The 24,407-nt window shown below is 36.9% G+C and overlaps 1 protein-coding gene across 1 annotated transcript; it reads right to left on the bottom strand.

Annotated features, from left to right (window-relative positions):
* Positions 1-4,704: 4,704 nt before the first annotated feature.
* LOC126863579 (otoferlin-like) lies at positions 4,705-20,523 on the bottom strand. Its single transcript, XM_050613845.1, is given in 28 exon segments — positions 4,705-5,164; positions 6,677-6,777; positions 7,077-7,249; positions 7,501-7,736; positions 7,834-8,021; positions 8,419-8,547; positions 8,621-8,966; positions 9,370-9,499; positions 9,575-9,719; positions 10,034-10,168; positions 10,226-10,291; positions 10,379-10,605; positions 11,194-11,246; positions 11,339-11,604; positions 11,755-12,024; positions 12,545-12,706; positions 12,942-13,076; positions 13,386-13,502; positions 14,537-14,866; positions 15,725-16,039; positions 16,434-16,627; positions 16,807-16,975; positions 17,740-17,945; positions 18,599-18,788; positions 19,003-19,171; positions 19,866-20,019; positions 20,139-20,280; positions 20,352-20,523. Coding segments are annotated over 28 exon segments (5,094 nt in total). The 5' UTR covers positions 20,517-20,523; the 3' UTR covers positions 4,705-4,983.
* Positions 20,524-24,407: the final 3,884 nt, after the last annotated feature.

Raw genomic sequence — 24,407 nt, 5'->3', positions numbered from 1 at the left:
AGGATAATAAAAGAGAAACTAAAACTTCTCAAAATAATCGGTAAGTATTATACAAATAAATTTTTTGTTAGTTTTAAACATTTATGCATAATAATCGTGAAGACTAAATCTAGTAAGGATAAGTTAATAAAAAGAAAGCAAAAATACGTAACTTTTTAGAAATTACTAATAAAATGATCACGTTTTAAATACTTTGTTAAGAAATGGGAATAAGTATATCCAACAGTCACTTCAAACGATAAGATGAAAGTATAAAATTATACTTGCAGGACAGTTCTCTGTGAAATTGAAACTAATAGTTTACGGTGGCTGCATCTATCCTGTTGTAAAAATGAACCCGGGCGCGTAACTGCGAGATGTCGTCGGATATAATTAAGAGTAAAGCGTCGTCTCGAAGGAAGCTTTTACCTTCCGAATCGTGTCGAGTTTCATTGAAACATCAACATTCTTGTCAAAGAGCTCTCGTAAAAAGCACTCAAAGCACTATCGATGAAACCGCCTGTAAACAAATTATAAGTTACCGTTTCTTTGAATACGAACACATAAACGCACAATTATAGATACACTCAAGATTTTTATTATCTCAGAAATTTTTTCAGTAATAATTAAAGACTTTTTACAATTACCATCTTCATGAAGAACAAAGTATTACACTTTTTATTATCTTACGTTTGCATATTAATGCACCATAATTAGTAAAATGTTTGAATATGTTGATAGATATTGACTGAAGTAGTAACATAAAAAAAAAATCCTAAGAATATAATCGTGACTGTAAAGCGATCATGCAACGGCCATAAAATAACTACAATAAGGCAAGGCTAAATTGCAGTATATGTTAAAATCAACTTTTTTGACGTTCATATGTTGTGCTTACGTCTAATTTGCTGAAAAAAGACTCCTTATTTTAATATCTTATTACAGAAATAAAATAAATCATATTATCAGATTAATTAGCATATTTAGCATGTTTTGTACACGAAAATCGTGTTATTGATTAGGAAATTTGCTCCTTATTAAATCTCTTAGATTTGCCGATATCGCGATACACAATCCTCAAGCGTGTCGTTCATAGAACTTCGCCTAAACTTTAGTGTGACCTTATTTACAGACCATGTATGCACGACACCTCTTTCGTGACAACAGAGTGGCTCGCACGTACGAGTGCTAAGAAATTTGTCTCGCGACGAAGAAACTTTTTCAAGATGCAGTCTCGTCACGACGCCGGATGTTAGATTTTGCATAGAAAGATTCTTGCTTAGTGGAATATCACAGACTTTGCAGGTTGTGTCGCAATGTGCCTGTAACGAGCAATTCCACGTTTCCTAAGTCGATTGTTCGAAGTAAACATAATCCGTTGTCATGACGACACAAAATCGAAAGTGTACTTATATCCTGGTAATATGAATTATATTATCGTTGGTAAAGTTGAAAAATATGACTGTAAAATTAGATTTTCAAGAAAACATGCGAAATACATTTTTTAGCATATAGGTTTCATAAACAGCATCATCATCTGCTATTATGCACGGTACGTCTATCAACGAACGATGTTAGGAGAAATATTTATTACGGTTTTTACTCGATCTGCATAGTTATTTAGCGTGTAGCATGAGGCAGGTGCTGGAAAGTAAATGCAAAGAGTGGCGCGCACGATGGCGGCGCAGAAGTCCTCGTTTACGTGAAGTAGCACGGAAGAAGGGACGATTTATGGTCATTAAATAATGTAACGAAATTTATTCCGTCGCCTCCCTTCCAGGAACTCACGGCGTTAAATTTTCGAGCCACGAACGTGTGTCTACGATTGCGATATTAATGGTCGCGGTGTAATAGGGATCCGATAATTGGCCACCGGCCAACGATCGCCTCGCCTCTGCTTCATTGCGAAATTCCGCGATCGAAGAAATTACACGGAGCTTCGTTTCGACGCGTATTACGCGTGCCTAATAACTAGTTTCGCGTCGGGTGCGGTTTTCACGCGAGAAAACCAGTAGTACTGACATTGCCAAACATGCTCAGAATATTTCGCTTCTTCCCGCGCAATTCTTATTATCGCAAAACTATTAACATAGCCGCGTTATTTTTCTCCGGTATTCTGAAAACGCGAAACCTATTCTTCCTTCATCGCATGCAGCGAATAAATTTTTCCCTAACCATTAACCAACTACTGGGAAACTACCAAGTCTCCTGTTTCCATGAACACAATCTTCCGCCTCACCTCTTTTTTTCCTACTAACGAAATAGTCGTCACAACTATTTTCTCGCCTTTTAGTTTGTGCGGTGCAACTGCGTGGAAGATACTTCGTTAGAAAGGACGTAACTACCTCAGCGTCTTATTTATGACTCTCGGGATCTTTCGAGGATTTAATTTAACCGAGGCGCATCTTTGCGTTGCACCTGTTATATCATGAAATACGTTTCAAAAAATAAATTCTAAAACTTACCAAAGTTAAAGAATCTTACCCCCAATATACATGGAACACGTAGAGAGGTCAGGATCGAAGAAAATGATGAGTATCAGAAAATTGCAGAAATCTCGGGTGAGATATCAACGATTGCTTGCTTCCATTGTAACAATTCCATCATAAATCCGTAAGTCGGTAGAAGATCGCGACAGGGTCGCAGGTGAAATCTCAACATTATCGCGAAAATGACGGTAACTTTTCATAGGGTCGGGTCATTGGCCCGCAATCGAAAGATACTTAGTCGGATAGGGCACGCGATGCATTAAGACCGAATTTAGTCGACGCGGCGGCGCGCAGTTCAGTGCATGTACTCCTGGCTCGTGCATATGCATTCGCGTGACTTTGCTGGCCTGTAATAAGTGAATTCACGTTCGCTCAGGTCGAAAACTTAGCTAACAAACTCTGCCGCCGCGCCGCACGAGGCCATTCAGCTCGCGAAACTCGCCTGTTTCGAGTCCGTTTAACGGTTTCCCAGAGACCCGCTTTTTCGACCGGCCGCATGCAATGCGAATGCGGTCGTGAACTATGGATTCGCCAGCGGGACCGCATGCAGGTTCGCGTGTGTTCACCCCTTTCGCCTGCCGCGGTCATTGATTCGCCGTCGTGTTTATTCCAAGTACTTTGCCTCGTGTTTTCGATTTAATACACTCCTGCTGCAATCGCGCAATGGTTTTCATCATTTGAAAATTTTATGATAATTTCATTATAAGAACTTTCAAATAGAGTGTTAATGAGTTATTGGATCAAATCGATAGCGATTTCTGTGTTGAAATTGTTGCGTGATTATCATCGTACAGTGTTATCGCATGTTAATAATGAAAACTATAATTATATCTGTTTATTTTTCTATATTTTAGTTTGGGCAAAAAATATTCATCGACGAGGAGAAACATTTCCTATGGACATATGGCAAATCCATTTCGCGCATCCGTGCGTCAGTCATACTTGATGGATTCGTCGAATATGTCGAACAAAAATAGTAGGAGTTTGGAATATGCTTGTATGTCATGACGAAAGTTTACAGGACGCGTCGCAAGGTTTGAAAGAGTCTCAATATCAATAACTAGCTGCATTGAAGATAAAAATTTCTCTCAGAAAGAAAGTATATATGGTATGAAATTCGTATACACACTTTATAAAGAAGTACAATGTCTTTGTCAATATGAAAGTCGATGTAACTTCCTACTCTATTTCTATTATCCGCTATCTATCGCAGAAGAGTTCATTCAAAGTTCGCATTAAAGTATCGCCGCAATATAAGAAACTTTTACCCTTTACAATTTCTCAGAAAGTTTTAGATTCTGTGTTCGTTTTCCTTTAAGGAACAGAATAAAAAACTTCATCGTTATTTCATTTGTACGATACCGGAACCATTTATAATACTTTAGTTTGGAAGCTAAACGAGAGACACGTCCGTATAAATCCAATAGGAACGCAGCTGAATTTATCTTTTCATGAGGGTGCCACGTTAGTCACGTTCATCGGAAAATCGCGAATTGCAGTTCGAGTCGCGACGGAAAAGAAGATTAGATTACTTAGAGGCGTCCCCTTGAGTTCAGTCGTAAAGAGGTTTATCACGACGAGAATGAAAGAGATGGAAAATACAAAGGAACCCTACGCGTTGCTCGTCTATGTCGTAAAAGCGACACAGACACGATTCGTCGGTGGTTGAAGCGAGCAGCGGCCATTAAGAAAAGTCGAGTTCAATAAACTTTCGAACAAAACGGTTGAGTTATTGATCTTCTAGTTACGTCACGTTACCTCTTTTTCACCTGCCAGCTCGTCTATCGAACCGTACAGACTGAAACCGCATTTCCAACGCGCAAATGATCCGTAAAAAGTACCTCGAATCACGAAGAAATCAACAGTCAAAGCGAATTTCGTCTTGATTTCTGCATTTTTATTCGTCGCGTGTTTCACACTATCGATCCGTTTCGGACCGTCTAATTTTTAGTCCAGAAACCAGATATCGCGCCGAGAGAAGATAACCGGGGTCACGTCGGTGATAAACTCGCGACAAGCTTTCTTATAATTTGATCAACTCGCGACAAGCTTTCTTATAATTTGATCAACTCGCGAATAGTTGTACGCCAGATTTCTTTTTGTCTGAAAAGCTTTAGGAAAAGAGTACAGTAAGAATACAATCGAATTAAAGGCAAAAGTTAAATAATATCTTTTTTATTATATTCGTAAACTACATTCATACAGTTAGAAACCTATGACGTATAATTACTAATATTTATGTAACTATCATTGAACTTTACTGCTTGGAAACTTGAGGAAGTATAATAATCCATTGATTCGAATTTTACAATAAATAGCAGGTTGTTAATTAATAAAATGCTCGTCGAACAACTGAGCCCATCGTGTTATCCAACAATTAACGGTGCCGAAATAACGAACGTGTTATCATGAAGTAGTCAGAATCGATGTTTCATGCTACGACACAATTCATGATTTACGACCGAGCAACTGCAATGGTTCCCGATTCCATCGTTTTCTTTCCTCGTTAACCGATTCAAGCACCAAGGAGGCGCTTCACAAAATAACCAGGGAAAGCGTAAATTCCACAGCCTGCCAACAATACTACCAACACACACATGAAGAAGCCTATTATCCTCCATTTATAGTACCGGCAGACAACGTAACGAAATGCTTTCCATGGGTTCCGGAACCAGGAGAACGAAGTATCCGGTCGGCTGTAAATTAAGGGAAATAAGATGTTTTCCTGTATGATTGATTCATGGTGAAGTATGATTGCGAACATTCCTAATGGAATTAACAAATACGTCGGCCTCCGTTGATGGCCGTCGTCATTACCATTGCTCATATAATTATATAATGGCGCTTTAATGTCGACGAAATGTGATCAGGTTTAATTACACTCGCCATTGAATGTCGATCGTTTTGTTGGAATAGCTAACAAACAAATGTTTGCATTTCACTGTTCATTTTGTTAGCGCAATGTTTAGTGATCTGAACGTGTTTATGTATATCTTCTTTGATGAATTTCACGATTTTATGTCGAAAAGAAGTAGATAATCAGTTGAAAAGTAAGATTTAAATATCCGCGAACTACATATGTATCTTGTAAAATAGAACGAACTTTAAAATCTCATTAAGTTTGCAATTTCATCGAATAGCCGTGTACATGATAGGAAGAACAGAGAAAGAGAAGAATTAAAGATGTTTAATGTTGCGTGGATGTATAGTTACGGATTATAGACTTCGTATAGAACAAACGATCAACGCTCGTATTACGAATCGTATAATGGAGCTTGGTTTAATGTTATCTTTAGACGTTTCTTTATGCTCCGGGTGGAGTAGACAAACCGCGATTTAAGTGGATAACTTGATCTTCTAAAGATTGCTCGGAAATACATTGCCGGTGCTGGTCGAGCCCAAATTAACTCTACCGACTTAACAAAATAATCTGATTACCCAGCTACTTGCAGTTATACAGATTGATGGCAAAATCGAAAATTAATCTATTTAAGTTTGATAGCGAGCGATATATACGCTAATTTAATTTGCGGTTGAACATGAAATTAACTTTGATACGTTCATCATGATATGGTTTTATTTCGATGTAACCGAGGTTACTAATTTTATACGGATGATAAATGATTGACCACGTCTAGTCAGTTTCTTGTTAATAATTAAATATTTCTCTAATTTTTACGGTTATTTTTATACTGTTATGAATATGCACGTAATCTTTGAATGCATAGTGTTATCATTTAATAATATATTCGAATATATTCATATTGATAGGATTAGAATATTGACGTATATGAATAAATGACTATGTAGTCATTTGGCAAAAAAATTTTTGCAAAGAAACGGTACGGGAGATGATTTTTTGAAATAATTTTTCTATAGTTTTGTGTGATATAAATTAACAATTCTAACATATTTCAGTATATCCTGGAAGACCATACATTTAAGGATTAAATTTATATGAATGCATAAATAAAAATTCTCTGGTACAGTGACATGGAAATATAGTAGAACTAATACTATTGGAAATTCATTAGAACTCGACATCAATCTTGTATAAACGTCGAATCATATTTCGCTCAAATTTTTGTCAAAGTAGGTCATCCTTCATGCAAGGTACAAGATATATTTCATCGTTACTTGTAGGTGTCTTTTTTTTTATCGACTGACGTGGAGTTCCGTATGTATATCTCAATTAAGTATCGTCATACTTTGGTGCAGGAAGATTTTGAGGTGGATCCCTTCCTTTGCCCGCAGGTTGCTCGTCAGCCTCCTTCGCTTGCAATATTGATATTTCCAGTTCAATTTTACCCTATATCGATATATTACGTCAGCCTACTTCGATGTTTTACGAATAATTCTAAATAAACTTCAAAATAAGAAAATAAACGAAGAAGAATGGTCGAGGTAAATGGGCATATTCGCGATGTTCGTTATCGAAGGAACACATTCCCAGCGAATAATTTTAGAAGGGATTAAAAGCTTTCATTTTAATGAGGACTTTGGTATTGACTTGATTTATAAAAGGAGACAGTGTTACAATTGCGATGGAGTAAAGTAAATGTTTGTTTCCTCGAATGTTAATGAACATTAGATTTTTATGATACGCACCGCCTGCACGTATTGGGCTGCGTTCACGCTACGCTCCAATGGCCACCAAGCTTTGATTCGTGTCACTTTGAACATATCGATCGTTGGTAGATTCGGATTGAGTAGCTCTAAAGTACAGTTTTTAGAATTTGGACTTCCCCGTGGCATCTTGGCTAAATCCAACGTTAATGCTCCTAAAAGTAGATAAAAATATTCATACCGACTGTGTCAGAACCTTTGAAACCTTCTGATACACATACATAAAATCTTACGAGACATTCGAATATTTATAGACTCTACTATAGATATACTATGCGTGTTATACGAGACAGGTTTTCCACGATAAGTGTTCAAATGTTTGCTTGTATATGCATCAGCGATATTGAAAATTCGTCTGCAGCAGATTAATGGATAAACACGATGATTAATCTAACGTTTGTTTTACCGAGAAAATCGTCCGAAGAGAAATGATCGCTGTCCCAAACTTGCAGGTGTAATCTACATGGCAGTTTGTCCTCGGTTTCGCTTATAGCAAAGATGGATGTCTTTTTGCGTACGATCATAACACGCTCACCCTTGCAATACATAACGCGAAATATAAATCGCCAATTGAAATTGCCCTCTCCGGTTAAGGAATTATAATGAATGTCAGTTCTTTGATAATCGTCGTAAACAATCCAGCTGAAAAATTGATCATAGCGATTTATACAAAAATAGCTCATCTATTTCCTAGTAAATTCTTCAAATAGCCACCGCTATCTGCAATTTTCAAATTCACCCTTTCACGTAGATATCGGAACACTTTTCTCCGGTAAGGAATTGGCTGTCGACGAGGGGCACGTCCTCGGTGTTCCAAACGATCACACGGATTTCATATTCCTCTGGTACAGGTGGACTGATGTTCACTGCCGGTTTCGGAGGAAGCTCGTTAGATTGAAACATGTCGATCCAAAGTTCCAATTTACCCTGAAGCATCGTTCGAGAATGCAAATCGTGCTTTTAGAATGCTCAATGAGTATTTAGGCAGTTGAAAAAATGTTTAATTTCTGAATGTTACATTCGGACGATATCGTCTTCCCGACAATTCTAGATTAATTCTTTCACAGTGCACCTCAGTCTCTTCTGTCAAATATTTTTCTATCATGCTAACCATGAAATATAGTACCATAAATTTCTCATTAAAATAAATCAGAAATAATAAGTTTTAACGACGAGTCTCCAAGTATACGTCTTATGATTCTTTTTCTTCGAAGAAGACAGCCAGCTGTCGAAAGTTTAGCCAAACTCGCTTTTTATCTTAAACGACTCAATCTTAGTCACAATTCTACCGTAGATAAAAGCACAGACTCGTCTTTTTTACAACCTGCTCCAATCCGGGCCTGGTGGCATTAAAAAGCGGGCGTCTTTCGACGTGTTCAGGCACCAGGACGCAGCCACAAATAGGGAAATCTTGCCATTGATGAAGGACGTTCAGTGCCATACATTCTTGCCTCTCTGAATAGAAATCATCAATCACCGATAAAGTGAAATTCATTCTGACGACACAGTTCCCTCCCGATCGAAACGATTAATTTTTAAAATGTACCGTTTTCCGCTTGCTCGTTGACGAATGGAAATCTTTTTCGCCCAATTCTCACGTAATGCTTCCGGTACTCCGGCAATGGGAGATTGTTCCTTTTGCAAAGTTGCTCGAGTATCTGCGTCGGTCTCTCGCGGTCTCTCCACTTATTGTACCCTCCCTCGTTGTACGTCTTGGAAATACCGCAAGTAGCTCGGTGTCTGCTATAGAACCGATTCTCCAAGTCGATCTTCGTCTGTCCTACTAAATCGTCAGTCGTAGTTGCATCGTAGTCCCATACTTGTATGATCATCATGTAATCTTGAGGGAAAGTGGCTTCTATCTCGAAGAGCCTATAAATTATTCGACATTAACGCCCTTACGCATTCTCTGTTCTATTGGGTGTCTTAAAACGAAACATATATATAGTATTATAATCAGAGTTCTCTTACACAATAATTTACTATTTAATAATATTAATGAATTGACAAGTCGAAATTATTTTAATATCTAGTACTTTATTCAATGTTTTAATATTTCTCCCAAAAAAGAGGAAAAGATAGAATTCTATAATGTTAATCGCGATAGATTCAATAATGTTGCTTTGACTGAAAATTAGAAAAGTGAATGGCTTTTGAACGAGCGCTATCAAAGCGAATCACATGTAATCTACCGTGGAAAGTGGATAAAAGAATTATGCGACGTGGAAAATGCAACGGTCAACAGGGAGTTAACGAAATTAAAGTGCTATCGTACCGTCCGAAAATGGGATTTAGCTGATTCGGTATATAATTCTTTTTGTCATTGATAAACGTTTTTCCAAGCTTGACGCACAGATACGGGTCAGATTTTCCGCTGAGGGGATCGCTAGGCTGCAAGTCGATACCTATGGGTGAAATCGATTCATTCTCATTAGTTTATCACGCCATGTAAACGTCATAAAACGTCGTGTCTCGCACACCTTTCACGACGTAAAGTCTGACCAGAAATTTGATGGGATCCGATTGTGGATAATCGCCATACAGACCATTAGCCGCGTTTCTGCCGCTTTTCGTTTTGCAGGGCAAGTTGTTCGGGTGCGGCCAGTGATATACACAAATGCGTCCCTGTCAGTAGATGTTATAATTTTATTAATGGATTATATTTTATAAATGGATATTTTATCCCAATATTAGGTTATAGCAATGTTCATATTTCTTTGAATGAACGTCAAACATCGTTACTTTTACGTAAGATTTACATGATCAATTTTCATTATTACATTAAAACTAAATGATATCCTGTAACGTACAAGTTTGATTGTTCTATGCAAAATTCAAGATTCAATTTTAAGATTGAGGTATAAGTGATTCGAGTAACCCTGCTTTACTATGTATATGCAGATTGCAGAGATATTTTAACCGCTAGATTCGAGATAAACCTTGAACTTTCCAACGTAATTGTCTGTATCGTAGTCGGGATCCTCGCTTTTCTTCCCCTTCCATAGTTCGAACGATCTCAGACGATCCTGAAAGCCGGCGAATTGCGGTTGCATCTCCAGTTCTCCGTTGTATACCTGTTTCCCGTCCAATGAGACAGCTGAGCTGGTGAAAATGCGCTAAAGCGTAGGTACCTTGAACGTCGTCACGAGCTTCTGATCACCTGGTGACAAGCTGCCTAGCTCTCTGCTTCTTTCCTCCTGGAAACGCCATGTTTTGCTTAACAGAGATCCGTGGAAATTTACATACATCGAGTTACTCGCGTGATCGACCCTCTTTCGCCCTACCTCCATGGAAGCGAAGTATTTACTCCACCAGTCGAGAGACTGATCCTCTTCTGGCTTGTAGTCAATTTTCTTCTTCTTTTTTTTTCTTGGTATCACATGCGAGAAAATCTTCTTTAAGGACCGTAATATTTTCCTAATCCATGATTTCTTCTTGTACATCTTCTTGTACGGTATCAACTCCTTGTTCTCGTCTTCTTTCAATGGATCGTAATCGATCGGCAAAGGTGCTTAAGGATAGCATTATCATATGAAATGAGTTTTTAAGAATGAGATTTGTAAACCTTAAGAGCCATCACCATAGGAAATAACGTTTATGTTTATCATGGATACAACACCCTAGTACAGTAGTATCTTTTATTTCAATTTTTATTTCGATACTTTAGCGACTGGTATTTTGTAATATTCACTTGGAACACTTTATTTATTTCATTATCAAATTTGCTACCGTGTAGAGAACTTGTAAGATTTCAGAAATAATATCAATCGATGAATATTAGACGCACGTATAAATAAAAGAATTTCATTTTTAAGGATTTTTCTCTGATACAGCTGTATCTTCGAATGGATTGATAAACTAGATTTTGAATAAGGGACGAAATTCACTAATAACTAGAAGCAAGTTAATCTCAATTTCCAGCCGGATAATGCTCGAGCTCATGTTCCTCGAGGGGTAAAAAACATTTGTTCGTAGCGTATAAACATTTCGTAGAACTTTAATTAACAAAGTTTTCTATTGCGTGCGGTGTGGAACCACATTTTCCATGGTATTATTAACTTCCGTTGAAACCGACCGCGATCAAATATTTAATAACCACCTGAAATGCCTCCGAAGTTGGCGCACATTTTCTCTGAATCTATGGTATATGGTCTATGGTATACGATGAGGCATACCAACGTCATTGGACGTTGATATTTCACGCAAGGAATCGCTCGTGCTCCACGTTTTATATTTCAACGAACGTTATTTCAACAATATTTTGCATTTTTAGATTCGTAAGAAGAAACTTACAAATCGTGACAGATTGTCTTTTAGTCCATGGAGATTTCAAAATCGATTTGGTGCCGTGTATACGCGCGTCGTAATCCTCCTCTGTTATTAATTGCTCGAGAAAGACGTAAACACTGGGTATTATGCAAATCCCGACGTATTTGAAGCATCCAAATCCTCGTGAGTCGTAAGCTTTTATTGTGATGCAGGGATAATAGATATCGAGCTCTGGCATGTCCTTAGAGAATTTTCATATATTAACGTATATATAATGCGTACATTGTACATACACATACGAGTATGTCGATACATTTGAATCGAATTAGATATTTCCTTAACGTTAAAATAATACTTGTACGACGATAATGAAAAATGTTTGAAACGTTACCAGTTCGACGACAACATATGTCTGCTTGTAGTTACTGAATTTCTTGGCATTCTCCATCACTTCTGACTTGACTTGAACGGCGGCACACTCTATAACAATCTGAGGGTTTAACACCGGCATGCAATTAATCTTCTTCATGTCTCGTACGCCCCAAAATATAACTTCAAGCCTGTAACTCGTCATTTTTGGCCTGATGTCTTCCGGTATGTTGTAAATGACGTCTTGCATTGAGGAGTCTATAATTTTGTCCACAGACTTGTCGTCCATCGTCTGAAATAATACATAGCTGTACTCGTGTCATTAATATTTCGTGGGCTATTAAACGTAGAATAAACCGTTAAACTGTTCTTTAACTCTAAAGGTGATTTAACAAGTTTATTGCTACTGTCATGCCAACCACAATATTATATTTATTGAATATTATATTTATTGAAAAAATGATAAAGTTTAACATTTTGTACGTGTTCAACTCTTAAAATAGGATTTGTACCAGTTCATTTCATCGTTCGTAATTAAATATTCTGAAGAACTATCAATCGTCGAATTTCATTTATATTCATGCGACCACGTCATTTTTGTGACTTAACCTTTGTATTCCGATCTACGTTTGCATTTATGAATAGAATGGATAGCGCGCGTGGGAGACGGATATTAATTTCGTAATCAATCCGCGCGTAAGATGACAGAAAAGTTCATTAGCGCGGAGGCGGCAAAGATTCTCTCTCTCTCTCTCTCTCTCTGTCTCTGTCTCTCTTACGAGTCGAATATCGATCAGTATTACCTCTCTTACCTCTATGAGCTCGAAAGCAGCGAGCACCGAGCCGCTGAAATCCCTTTGCGATTTAAATTTGTACCACTCGAGTTTCGGAGGGAAATTAGGCGGCGAGTAAGTTTCCTCCGCCAGCTTAACTAATGGGATAGTTGTGCATCTCCCGCAGAACTCCTTGAAGCCCTGTAAATTTCGATTCGACATGATTTCAGGGTGAACCACTTAGAGCTTCTATCAATTTGTAAATCACTGCCATATCGAAGATCGCATATGATTAAACATCAGATATACTTTGCAAGATTTGATATTCCGGACCATCCCCTTCTCCCTGTGCCACTTATCAAATTTTATCTCAGTACCATTGGGAAATACAGCCTAGAAATTTACTTCTATGAATTTAAAAAAGCATTTCACTTACGCATATATCCTCATCGTACACTTGCAAAATCGCTTTAGGCGGATTTGATTTAATGTACTCTTTCGTCCCATAAATAGTTGTCGGCGGTAGTATCAAAGTTTGATCCCAGAACGGATCCAGTGTCTGCTTAATAATCTGGAAAATTTCGAATACTTTCAATCCCCTGAAGTACCTTTTCAGAAACCGAGGAATTTCCTCTTACGATTCGAAGTTTGAAAAGTGCCAATCCTTGAAATATTTAAACGGACGTTTGAGATAGAAAATCGAAAGAAATCTAAATCGCTGCTCGTGAAACAGATTGCCAGCGAATTCCGTGGAAATCCATTTACAAATAACGGGAAACCTTCGAGGAATGGAACCGCGGAAATCTCCGCGGTAATAATAACGTGACGAGTTCGCGCGTCACCTCAGGAAGCGTGGGTGAATTATCGACACAAAACTTACTCTGGTGGAGGCCGTGTAACCGTGAAACGTGACACGCACGATCGGATCCAATAAACCGGATGCATCCATGCCAGGATCAAAGCGACCTTGGAATATGTGAGCTCGCAACTGAAATGTCTGCAACGCAACCGATGACAAACTCATTTTAACGTTTCGTTCGAGATATTTCCGACGATATTACATTAATGCGTCTATAGAATAGTTAGATCTTTAAGATGGATCAACATCAAGTTTGATTTTTGAGTCGTTGAATCTCATTTCAGGTGACGCTTAAATTAAGAAAAAAATAATAGCTACTAAAGCCTGGATTCTTCGATCAGGACATTTTGATTGTTCGTTGATGTGAATCTCGATGGAAAGATTGATGATATTGGCACCTTTTGTTGTAGGTTGAATGCACAGTGATGCATAGTGTATTTGATAATATACTATATTTTGTAACGTAGCGGATATACTACAACATTTAATACATTGTTTGTCTCAATTCATTTATATTATCGGAACGCTCAAATTATTTCTCTATAGATTTATGTCACGTAAATTAATGATTTCGAAATGTTTTATTACATTTGGATACAATGCATTCATAGAGTAACTCGTTCGTTAGGAGAAGAAAGCTTTTTAAGAACAAACGCGTTGAATTTATGATGTCAAGCGATAATAATTTAACGCATACTCAATTCCGTGTAAAAGGTGTGTGCGCTCGGGGAATGCATTGCGGCGAAAATTAAAATTTCAATTTCGCGTTGTAGTTGTCAGGAATGCGTGCCGTTTCGATTGTTTAAATTTCTCTAGTGTAATGAAAGTATTCGATACTAAATTGCATTTCATCACATCAACGTCAAAAAGCTTCCTTGACTCAAATAAAACCCTCGACAAAAGGAATAAAACGAAGGAATGTTAATTATCAAAGAGAAGAGTAGATAAACCGTCGTTAATATTGGAAATTATGAATGTAACCCAGTGCGTGACATGGCAATTAGAAAGGAAGGAAAAGAAGGTATTCTTGGCAAAGAAAAATATACCCTCGTTTTTGCCTGGCGTTTCTTGAATGCCAGGGATTAATTAAAGCCCCTGGCTCAAGCTACGAAACGAGACGCGTCTAAACTTGACCTTGCTCTGAAATTCTCACCAACGAGAAATTTTCATACCGTGGAACGTGTGTACTCCAAATATTTGGGAAACGAATCAATGTTTCTCTCATGGTCCACCTTGTAACCGGGTGGAATCGAGGCCCAACAAGCTCCTATATACTCGGCGTTTCCAAGCCACAGGAAGATTTCAAGCTTGCAGGCCATGTAATCGGCACCTTCCTCATCCCGTGGATGTACCAAAAATACGTCAACCCTCTGACCGCATAATGATCCCCTTTCGGTCATTTCTTCTGAATAAATAATTCGTTCGGCTGGAAATCGTGCGTACGCCACTCGTTTCGAGCCGGCTATCATCCAAATGAAAACGTCAGGTAGGCCATGCTGGGGCTGGTAAATTTGTAAGAAGTCTTGCGTTGCTCACGGTAAAATAAATTTTCCATGGAGGTACGCGGAACAAGGAGGACGCTCGTATTTAAATATTTCATGACGATTTGCAATGTCTATGAGTAGAAAGGGCAGCGCGTCGTTATCTTGCGTTCTCCATGGAAAATTCTTCGCGAGAAGAGGGACACAAGATCACGAGGAAAAAAGATATGCAAATTTAGAAGCAACTTTGTTCCTTGTTCTCCGAGGATTAGTTTCTTGTGTTTGTCCGAAACAAGCTGGTAAAGGGAAAAAGTCAGCGTAAAGCTTTTACCGTCTCATTGAAGTGTTTAAAACTTCTCCTTTCCGTCTCTCTACAGCGAAGATGTAAATTGAATACATATAGACCTGGTAAGATTTATAAGTAGACTGGGGAACGTTTATGTCGAATGGAGGTTAAAGAATTTAAAAAATTTTCCAAGTAAATAGGAAAGTAAAAAATGTCGTAGGAACTTAATAGTCTACAGAATCACAAATGTAATCGGAATCAAGATTAATTTCTTCCTAATCTTTATATCGACGATAAAAATATTCACATTTCATTAGTAACTAGGTTACCTAGGTACTTCGAAGAGACGTCTTTTCGTAGATTAAACATATCTAGAGCGATAGTTTCATCTTCATACGTCTCCAAGATATTCATAACCACTGTGAGTTATTTGAAATAATTACTTGAAACTACAATATGGAATTGAAAACAATTCGATGATATTTCCATAAGAACATAAGCGGTTGTCAATGAAGTAAAAATAGTTATTCGATTTGCCAATTGTTCCAGAAATAGAAAATGTTCGTGACGGAGAAACATGAAATACAACTCACGTCTTCCCGTAGCTTTTTCACTTTAGCCAGATACTGATACGCATGTGCCATTGCGATTCTCGTGTAGTGATTACTAGGAAGTTCGCCGTTGATCTTGATCCTCTTTAGGATATTCTCGATCTCTTTATGGCATAGATTCACGCGATGGCGATCGAGCTTCGTGGTGCCACCTTCGTCATCGTATCGCCCCGTGTCTAATGTATGCAAATAATGTATGCAATGGCTCTTCATGGTACGAATCGTCTCGTTGTAGAATTTGTAAGTGTCTGGATGTTGGAGCTCGACCATGTCCTCTAGTTGTTCCAACTTTTGCTCCTGTCGTGGCAAATTAAAATTATTCTGGTATCGCTGTTCTAGTTTGGAAACAAACTTGCTCGTTTCCCGCTACCATCGTGAGAACTCGACTCCAGGATATATAAAATATTTCTTTCGAATGAAAGAACTTTTCGGCTGGCCGTTACGACGCTCTCATATTAATCGCGATTTGTAATTTTAGCACGTACACTGACTTATTGAGAAATTAATGCGAACGAATGGCCAAGTTGCGAAAGTTTTTAGCTAAAGTTTCGTTGATAGAATGACAGGTGTTTAGAAAAGTTTGGAAGTAGATAACTTGACCTACATCGAAGGAATAAGTCGAATTTAATAGAGCATTTACGATTTATCCAGCTTAATTTCCTTTTAATATCGAAGAACAAACGAAGCTCACTAGGAAATCGGCGATGAAAGCTAAGCTGTTACTGTTGTGCATTCGCCAATCGAGATTCGGCCACCAAGATCTAACGTAGAGGCAGGGTTTTCGCGAGCCAAGAGGCACGTAATTATATTTGCCATCCAATGTTCCAGTCAATCGTGGCAGGGTCTCGCTTTCGAACTCCGGTTTACGGTCTGGCATCTGGTTTCCTGTTGAAAATTGATCATATTTTACATAGGGCAACGGTACATAGCGTAACTTGTCGTTCGTATTAACAAGTAATTGGAGAATGGAAACGTAGTTTCGTTATGGAAGTTCGAGTGGCGGGTCCCATATTTCGATCATTCGTAAAGAGTGGTTGAAGAAAGTATACACAAGAATCCAATACCATCGTTATTGTCCTCAAAGCATTGGCTGCGAGCAAATTGTCTATTACCGGCATTCCCGAGGCTAACCTCGAAGCTTATCGATTTCGTCCAAAATTTTCCCCGATCGATCATACTTATATCGTATAACACAGTGACCAGGTAATATTCTTCCGTCTTCCACAAGTTTCTCTTTGAAAAAAGAAACGATCCGATAGTTAGTGGTTGTCAATTTAGACAAAAGATGAAAAGGTATTTCAAGCAGTTTGGAATTTTTAACCTAATCTTTAAACATTTAACAGATACAAAGAACTTAAGATATTGTAAAGTTGTTAAACTATTCCTTGCAAATATCATAAAATATCGTCCTACAAGAAAATGTTCATGAATTCGCTATAACAAAAGCAACCATCATACCAATGTAGAATCACGTAAACAGGTAGTTAAATCAATGAAATGTTATTACGTCGGGTTATTGTATAAATTATTAAGCGCTCACTCTTGCTACACGCTGAATGAAGCGTGACGATGAATTAATATTTATTAATAACACACAAACTGTCGTTTTATCTTATTTATTGATTTCCAATTCTGAAAAATCTATTTATAGCGCAAATTTTGTCTAAGGAAGCATACTTTTATATAAGCACAGAAGGTTGTATATAATATATAATCCTGTAATGTAATATGTAATTCGTTGTAGAATTGTGTCTGATCAGAGACGGTCCGTTTCTCCTTATTATCTTACATTTAAACCCTTCCTTCCCATTTTTCATTGTATATAGTTAAAAGGACTGAAATCTAATGCTATAACATTGAGCATTGCAAACTTGAGATTTGTCGACGCCTAATTAAAAGATTTAAAATTTTCGAGATTTGAAATTCTGCTCTTATAAAATAATCAGATAGTAATAGAAATTAATGTACAAAAGAAAGAATGATCACTGCAGATGTACCTCGATAATAGGAGCCGCGAGCTCTCTTTCAGCACTGATTCCAGCCGTTGTTGTTTCTGAGTCATCCATTTCAGTTTTTAAGGAGAGAAGAACTCTACCGCGATAAAAAGGAAGGGCTATCGAGCACTTGCCAAAACAGCTGTTCCTTTCTGTAGTCCCGGACCCATAAAAGTGTAGGAACGATGGCCCAAAGGTCGGTAGGAAACCTGATAAAAGTAACATCTAGCAATATATCAGGTTATTTTGTCTTGTGTGATCTTAAAAAAAAAATTAAGAAAAATTTCGTATCATATTGTAGATTGAATGATATTCATTACAATCCCATTTTATTGCTTACACAATTAAAATGTATATAGTCACATATTATGACTATGTACAAAAAATTTGTGATATTAATAATCCTTTGTTTCAAAAATTTAAACGAAAATTTGATCTATAGTATATTTCAATCCATTTTTCAATTTATAACATCGTTATGGTATTGGTAATGGAAGAACGAATGTGAATTAAAACAGAAAAAGAATATATCGTACTATATCGAATCGAACTAACGTTACACGACATTGGTTATATTAAATGCAGGCGAGTTAGCTGTTCACGAAAAAAAGGGTGGAAGAAGTTAAAGTACGAATAGAACAGAACAAACACAGAGGTAACAAACAAACGTTAATCAACGTTTCGATGGCAACTGCTTATTTGAATTTCGTTTACGTACGATATTCTGTCGTTTAATTTATCGATCTCGATTCGATGTTATATGTATTCCTGCTGTATTATCCTTTGAAATCTTTTTCTCGTGATTCTCGATACTCGAAGAAAAGAATTTCCAATAGCATGTATAATACTCGTACGAATTTACCATACTCTCCAGAATTCGATATTTTGCTCATGTTGAGAATATAAGAAGCCACGACACACGTTCGACAGCTATTAACACGATGCTTGATAGCAATCCTGACACGTTGACACAGTGATGGGAACATTTCTCTGAACGTAATCTTTTCATTAAATCGCGGCCTGTAGGTTTGCCATGCTTCGCTCGTCGTTTCCTGAAAACGTTGTCAAAATGAAACAAAAGGGTCATTCTATAAGCGTCATAGTGTTCTATTTTACATTTCGAATTTCTATGATCAAAGTCAAATGGTAAATCGGCTGAAAACATATGCGTACGCAGTTGGTAATTAGAAAGGTAAGAATTGAAACGATTGAAACTAATGAATAGGGAAAGTTGAATTATCGATGGCGATTTCAATTAATAATTACCTTCATTCCAGCGAACGATATCTGCACGAACGGGTTAATATTTTCGAAATCATTTTTTACGCATAGGCTGCTCATATCTGGTAACCCGTCAGCTCGATAAATCGTAAAAATGTAGCACGCTCGTTGCCTATAGGGTAGAAATTCACCACCGACAGGCAACAAGAGGTTCCTGTAATTATTCGCTTTCCATTAATCGGCTGACAAGCCAATGTGCTCCGAATTCGAATCCACCCCAAATCGATTTTGGAACACGCACAAATACCCTATTACATTAAAAAGGCTACTGGAATGTGTCTCTATTCTCTGTCGTACATGCAATAGAACGCAATACGAGTATGTATGCAGATGTATAGTGAGGGGTTAAATTGTTGGTGTTGGAACGTATAAATTTATAGGGAAGTGCTCGAAGATTGGGAATGAATGTTGTACAATATCTTAGATTTATGGATATATAGGAAATAAATATGACTAACATTTAATATTTGGAAACCACAGAAAAAAATATAACCAACATCTTTGCTGATATTTTGTGTTTTATAGATTCACAGATAAAGAAATTTTTATTAAATGAAATCCTATCGGATGATGCTACTTATATTTAAAATTTGTGAATTTTATGATCTATAATGTTCAAGTTTAAATACAAATTTCATGCAGATATCAGAGCGTATTTTAATGGATTTAGATTAAAGACACCCGTCAGATAGAATATCGATTTCATGTTAATGTCATAAAGGAGTTTGCTACTTTTCAATTTGATTCTGAAGGCGTAAAATGTCTCAAGATCTTCAATTTGGAAATTCTTAATATCATACAATTAATAAGTGATATTACGTGTTAAAGTATTTTGGAGTGAAAATTACCCTTCGATGTCGTCCTCGCCCTCTGTATCCGGATGTACTTTCAATTTCTCTCCTTTCACATTAATCGCGATATTACATTTGACGTAACCTTTCGGTCCCGCAGAAACATCCTTTGGATTTGTCAGCATTGCCCATTTGTGATAATATTGATGATCTGTTCAGGTCGATAAATTTATTATGCCACTGCCTCTTTTCCAATATAATAAATTAAAAATTAAAATAGGATAACGGGGAACTAAGATGAATCGAGAAACTCAAGGAACTAAATATCACCTGGTTGATCCCAAACGAGAGCAACTTCGAAAATCGTACTTCCATGAAACTTGAGACGTAAATAACCCTTCAGATATACAGCTATCGTAATTTTAGTGCTTAAAAGTTCGTTTAAGTTGCAAAAAAGATCGAACACGAAATACTGTAACAGTTAAAAAGTTTAATAGATGAAATCGATAAAAGTTTCGTGAGAACGACATTTTCCAATTTTACTTCATTATAGATTGGTGAATCCGTTCTTTCGCGAACCACCGTTTTTTTCCTCCGATTTCCCACTTTAACCACGACCATAGGATTTGCATTTTGGGGCAAATGTTTCGCTTTCAGAATCTTTATGCAAATCTGATAGACATTCGACCGAGTTTTCCTGGGGCTCATTACGTTTCGATATACTCGATTGTTTGTATTTCATATACTTCACGCTGTTTGATTTATCATCTGTTTGATTGGCATATTTCATACAGGTGTTTATCCATTAATGAAAGTTAACTAATTATTTATCCTTTGGTAATAAGCGAAGATATGTCTATTTCCTTTAATGTTGATAAAAAGTAATTTTTAGAGAATTTAGGTGACTATAATAATACACAATAGGCTTTAAACTATTATGATAATTAATAATTATATTTTAATGAACATTCTTTATAGCGAATGTCTTTAAATGAACTTGATTATCTCCTTTAATCATTACTTAAATTTCGAAATTAATATCATTGGCGAGGAATAAAATGAATTCTTTAGAAAAAATATTTAAAGCTTTGATTTTTAAAATGATTAAGATGTATTCAAAGTTATTAAAAAAATAAAATATTGAAATTATAACTATTACGATATTAAATAACAAGGGAGTTACTTTTTATCTGCAGTAAAGCTCTGTATTTATTCCTTGCCAACATATGATAAACTTAACGTATAATGGTAAAAACCATTGACTAAATTGTAGTATAGACTATAGCCGTGGGATACAAAACAGCATTGAATGTCACGTCTATTCTGTATATCATCGGTGCTGGCATCTGGTACCTTACGAGACTTTCCATCACATGTTCTGTTGTACCGACCACTCAGAGGTTTTATTACGCCCTCTATATTCTACTGTTTCACTGGCGTTGTAGTCTTTCTCTACACTGAACCGGTAACGTAGCAGGTGACACGAAAACAGCAAAGGGGTTGTAAGCAAACCCCAAAACATGGGACATAAAGAAAACATTGAATGCCGAGTCCATTCAAAGTATTTCTAGTCGTTCACATTTATCGAATATTAAATTTCGCATCGAATTCAACTTTACTTGAAACACATTAAAAACGATTTAGTAAACAGCTAGGAACTTTTTATCTCAATTATCATCGTCTTTTCGTCGTAAATTTTCGTGGTTGTTTTAAAAAATCATTCACCGAAACGTTTGCAGTAATTGAAAATCTATAGGATTGCAATGCCCCGGGAGTGCTGACTTTGTCGGATTTAACGCTGACTCTGGAAAATGATTTTTCCTATTTATTGAGTCAGATGACCGAATTAATTCAATTAAATCAAACCTGTACAATTTTTGTGCAATCCGCTATCTCCATGCAAAAATTACACAGGTGGTTCTTTTGTAACATCTGCATCGTATTATACAAAGCTTTATTTGAAACAAATGACGGTAAATCGATATCATGTAACGTGGAACTATAAATCTTATAAGTAAATTTTGAATATCTATAAAAATTCCATTTTTTCAGCACGGATAATGAAAGAAAATTTGAATGAAAGAAATTTGTATCGTTTAAATGTATTAATATATAGTTTATTCTTGACATTTGACATATTACTACATTTCTATACATGCTTCTACATATTTGCATCTGTGCACGTTGATGCATATTTTCGCATATTTACATTCGTCAAATACATATCTGCCTTTAGTCAAGTAGTAAGTATTTAATACTACCACAGGCAATGTGTCTGATTTGTAATATTTATATGTGATTTCCTTCGAACAATCGACAGTGAGTTTGTTTTACGCGCTGCTTCGCGTCACTGGCTTCGAAGGCTGAACTGTCGGATACAAGTGTGTACTTCACACGTCAATTTGCGTACCGGTGTGTAAATAAAAATGCTGTCCAATGACGTGCTTCAACTTATTCCCCGATTGTCACACCAACGACTATCGATCAGTCTGTCGAAATTAGTCCACGAGTTTCGCGACGATCTGTCCACAGACCCTTATATTTACTTCATCTTACCTTATATTATTCTTAGCTATAAATTCGCCATGTAAATAATTCAACGATAATTGATTATCCGATGAATCGATTTCATTAAAATGTTATAAAATCGTGAAACTCTATTGGGTTCGACAGATATAGTGTATTCATTCGATTATAGTCTCAGAATATCTGTATCAACGAGTGAAGCTATTATTTACGAGCACCTCTCCCGCATTAAATTAGAAATCAATGTTTAATTTCTGTTTCTAATAAATTGTTACAATACAACGATTCGGTCAAATTTTTGCAAGTATCCGATTGCCTGTTTATACGTCGATATGCTCAGGCTAGAAAGTTTGATGAGAAAAAGCTGAAATTCTCTGTATAATAATTACGTTTGCAACGACACAGGGTATAATTCAGTCGTCGAATTTTGATCTGCGCATGAATTTTTCCTCTAATGATGTTAGAAATTAGGGTATCGGTGACATGCGTGGTGGATAGCACGCTAGGATAAAAACGTCACGTAGTTTCGGCCCCCCATCGACTAGGTTCTCTATGGGGCGTGCACGAAACAGACGGTCGGAATAGCAAAGGGCGTGCACGCGCAATTCAGAAGCTATTATAGGCACGCGGTTTATTTCGACACGTGTCTTTACACGGCCTCCGATCCCCGTCGTTCGGTATCCTAAGTACGGACTTCCGACGTGTTGCCGCAAATCGCGCCGTACATTTTCACTAATTGTCCCGGTGATTTATCGAGAACAGCGCGATCGGTATTTCTCGGAATGAAAGTCATGCTTGTAACACTGACCAAACTGTTTCTTCCACGATCCTCCCAACTCTTGGCCTATTCTGCCCACCATTTAGCATTATTCGAATTGATTCCTTATTTTTATACGAATAAGTTATTCGATATCATTTCGATTCGGATAAACTCTTGCGCGAACCATACTTTATCTGAATAAATTTTATTCGATAGTATATTCATTCATTGGTAACGAATAAAATTTTGTTCCACATTTTTATTCGAATAAAATTTTCACTCAATATAGATTTAAATAGTTTAGTTAAGAATGTGTATTATTTTATTATATTTTTGTCTCCTGAGAAAACATTATATTACCTACTTTATGCGACCGATTGTAAAGTGTTTAGAAGGTGTGTTTAGGTTCGATTCTCTTAGTTTCGTTTTTAAAGCTATGGAGTTGCGTACACACTCACAGTCTAATTATAAGTGTAGGTAGCTTGAGCGACAGCATTCTTGTGAGCTCATGAGAAATATGCAGTAAAATTGAAGTGGTATACACGTGAACATGTTCACTGCTATGTAAATTTTGTATTTTCTTATGGGCAGTATCTGAGTGACGTTCAGATGCTTCTTGATGCATTTACTAGTTTACATTGCAGTATTATTAAAAGCATTCATAGTTTTTTTTTTATAATTTTTATACAAAGAGTAATATCATCATGACATATATATTTTATCAATAATATCGAGTTTTTTTCATTGCTTATTAAGCTTTGGTCATCGATCACTATTAAGCGTCATACATCAACAAATTTACCGTTTATTCAATTTTAAAGCGAGCTACATATTTATATACCTATATTTATGCTATACATGAACGTAAAAATCTCGTTCACTTACCGTATAAAATAATTAACTTTTACAACAACACTGTACATACACACTCTGAATAAATTCTGACAGTTTGTTCGATACAATTATTATCTAACATTAAATACGTACATTGTACTAAACGATGCAGGAACTATTCGCGGATTAATATCCATAATCATGCGAACAGGAATCGTGTGAACCGATCGGAAATCTATACGTCGCCGTAACACAAAATGATTGCCCATCATGGTAACTAGCAACGATTCGACAACACGAAAGAAAGAAGTAAAAAAGAAAAGTGATGTTGCGGGCAGGGAATGAAAGAAGGAGCGGGGAAAAAGAAAAATCGTATTCCAGCACGTATTAGCGATAGACTTGTAAGTTAACCCTGGTAACTGGTAGAGGACACGAGCTCGGAGCGTGCCCCTTGTGGGGGTTGCGCCATTGGGGGTGTT

This window comes from Bombus huntii, chromosome 3, assembly GCF_024542735.1.
Source record: "Bombus huntii isolate Logan2020A chromosome 3, iyBomHunt1.1, whole genome shotgun sequence".
Lineage (NCBI taxonomy): Eukaryota > Metazoa > Arthropoda > Insecta > Hymenoptera > Apidae > Bombus > Bombus huntii.
The sequence above is the reverse complement of the archived record's forward strand: the minus strand, read 5'-3'. Positions and strand labels throughout refer to the sequence as shown.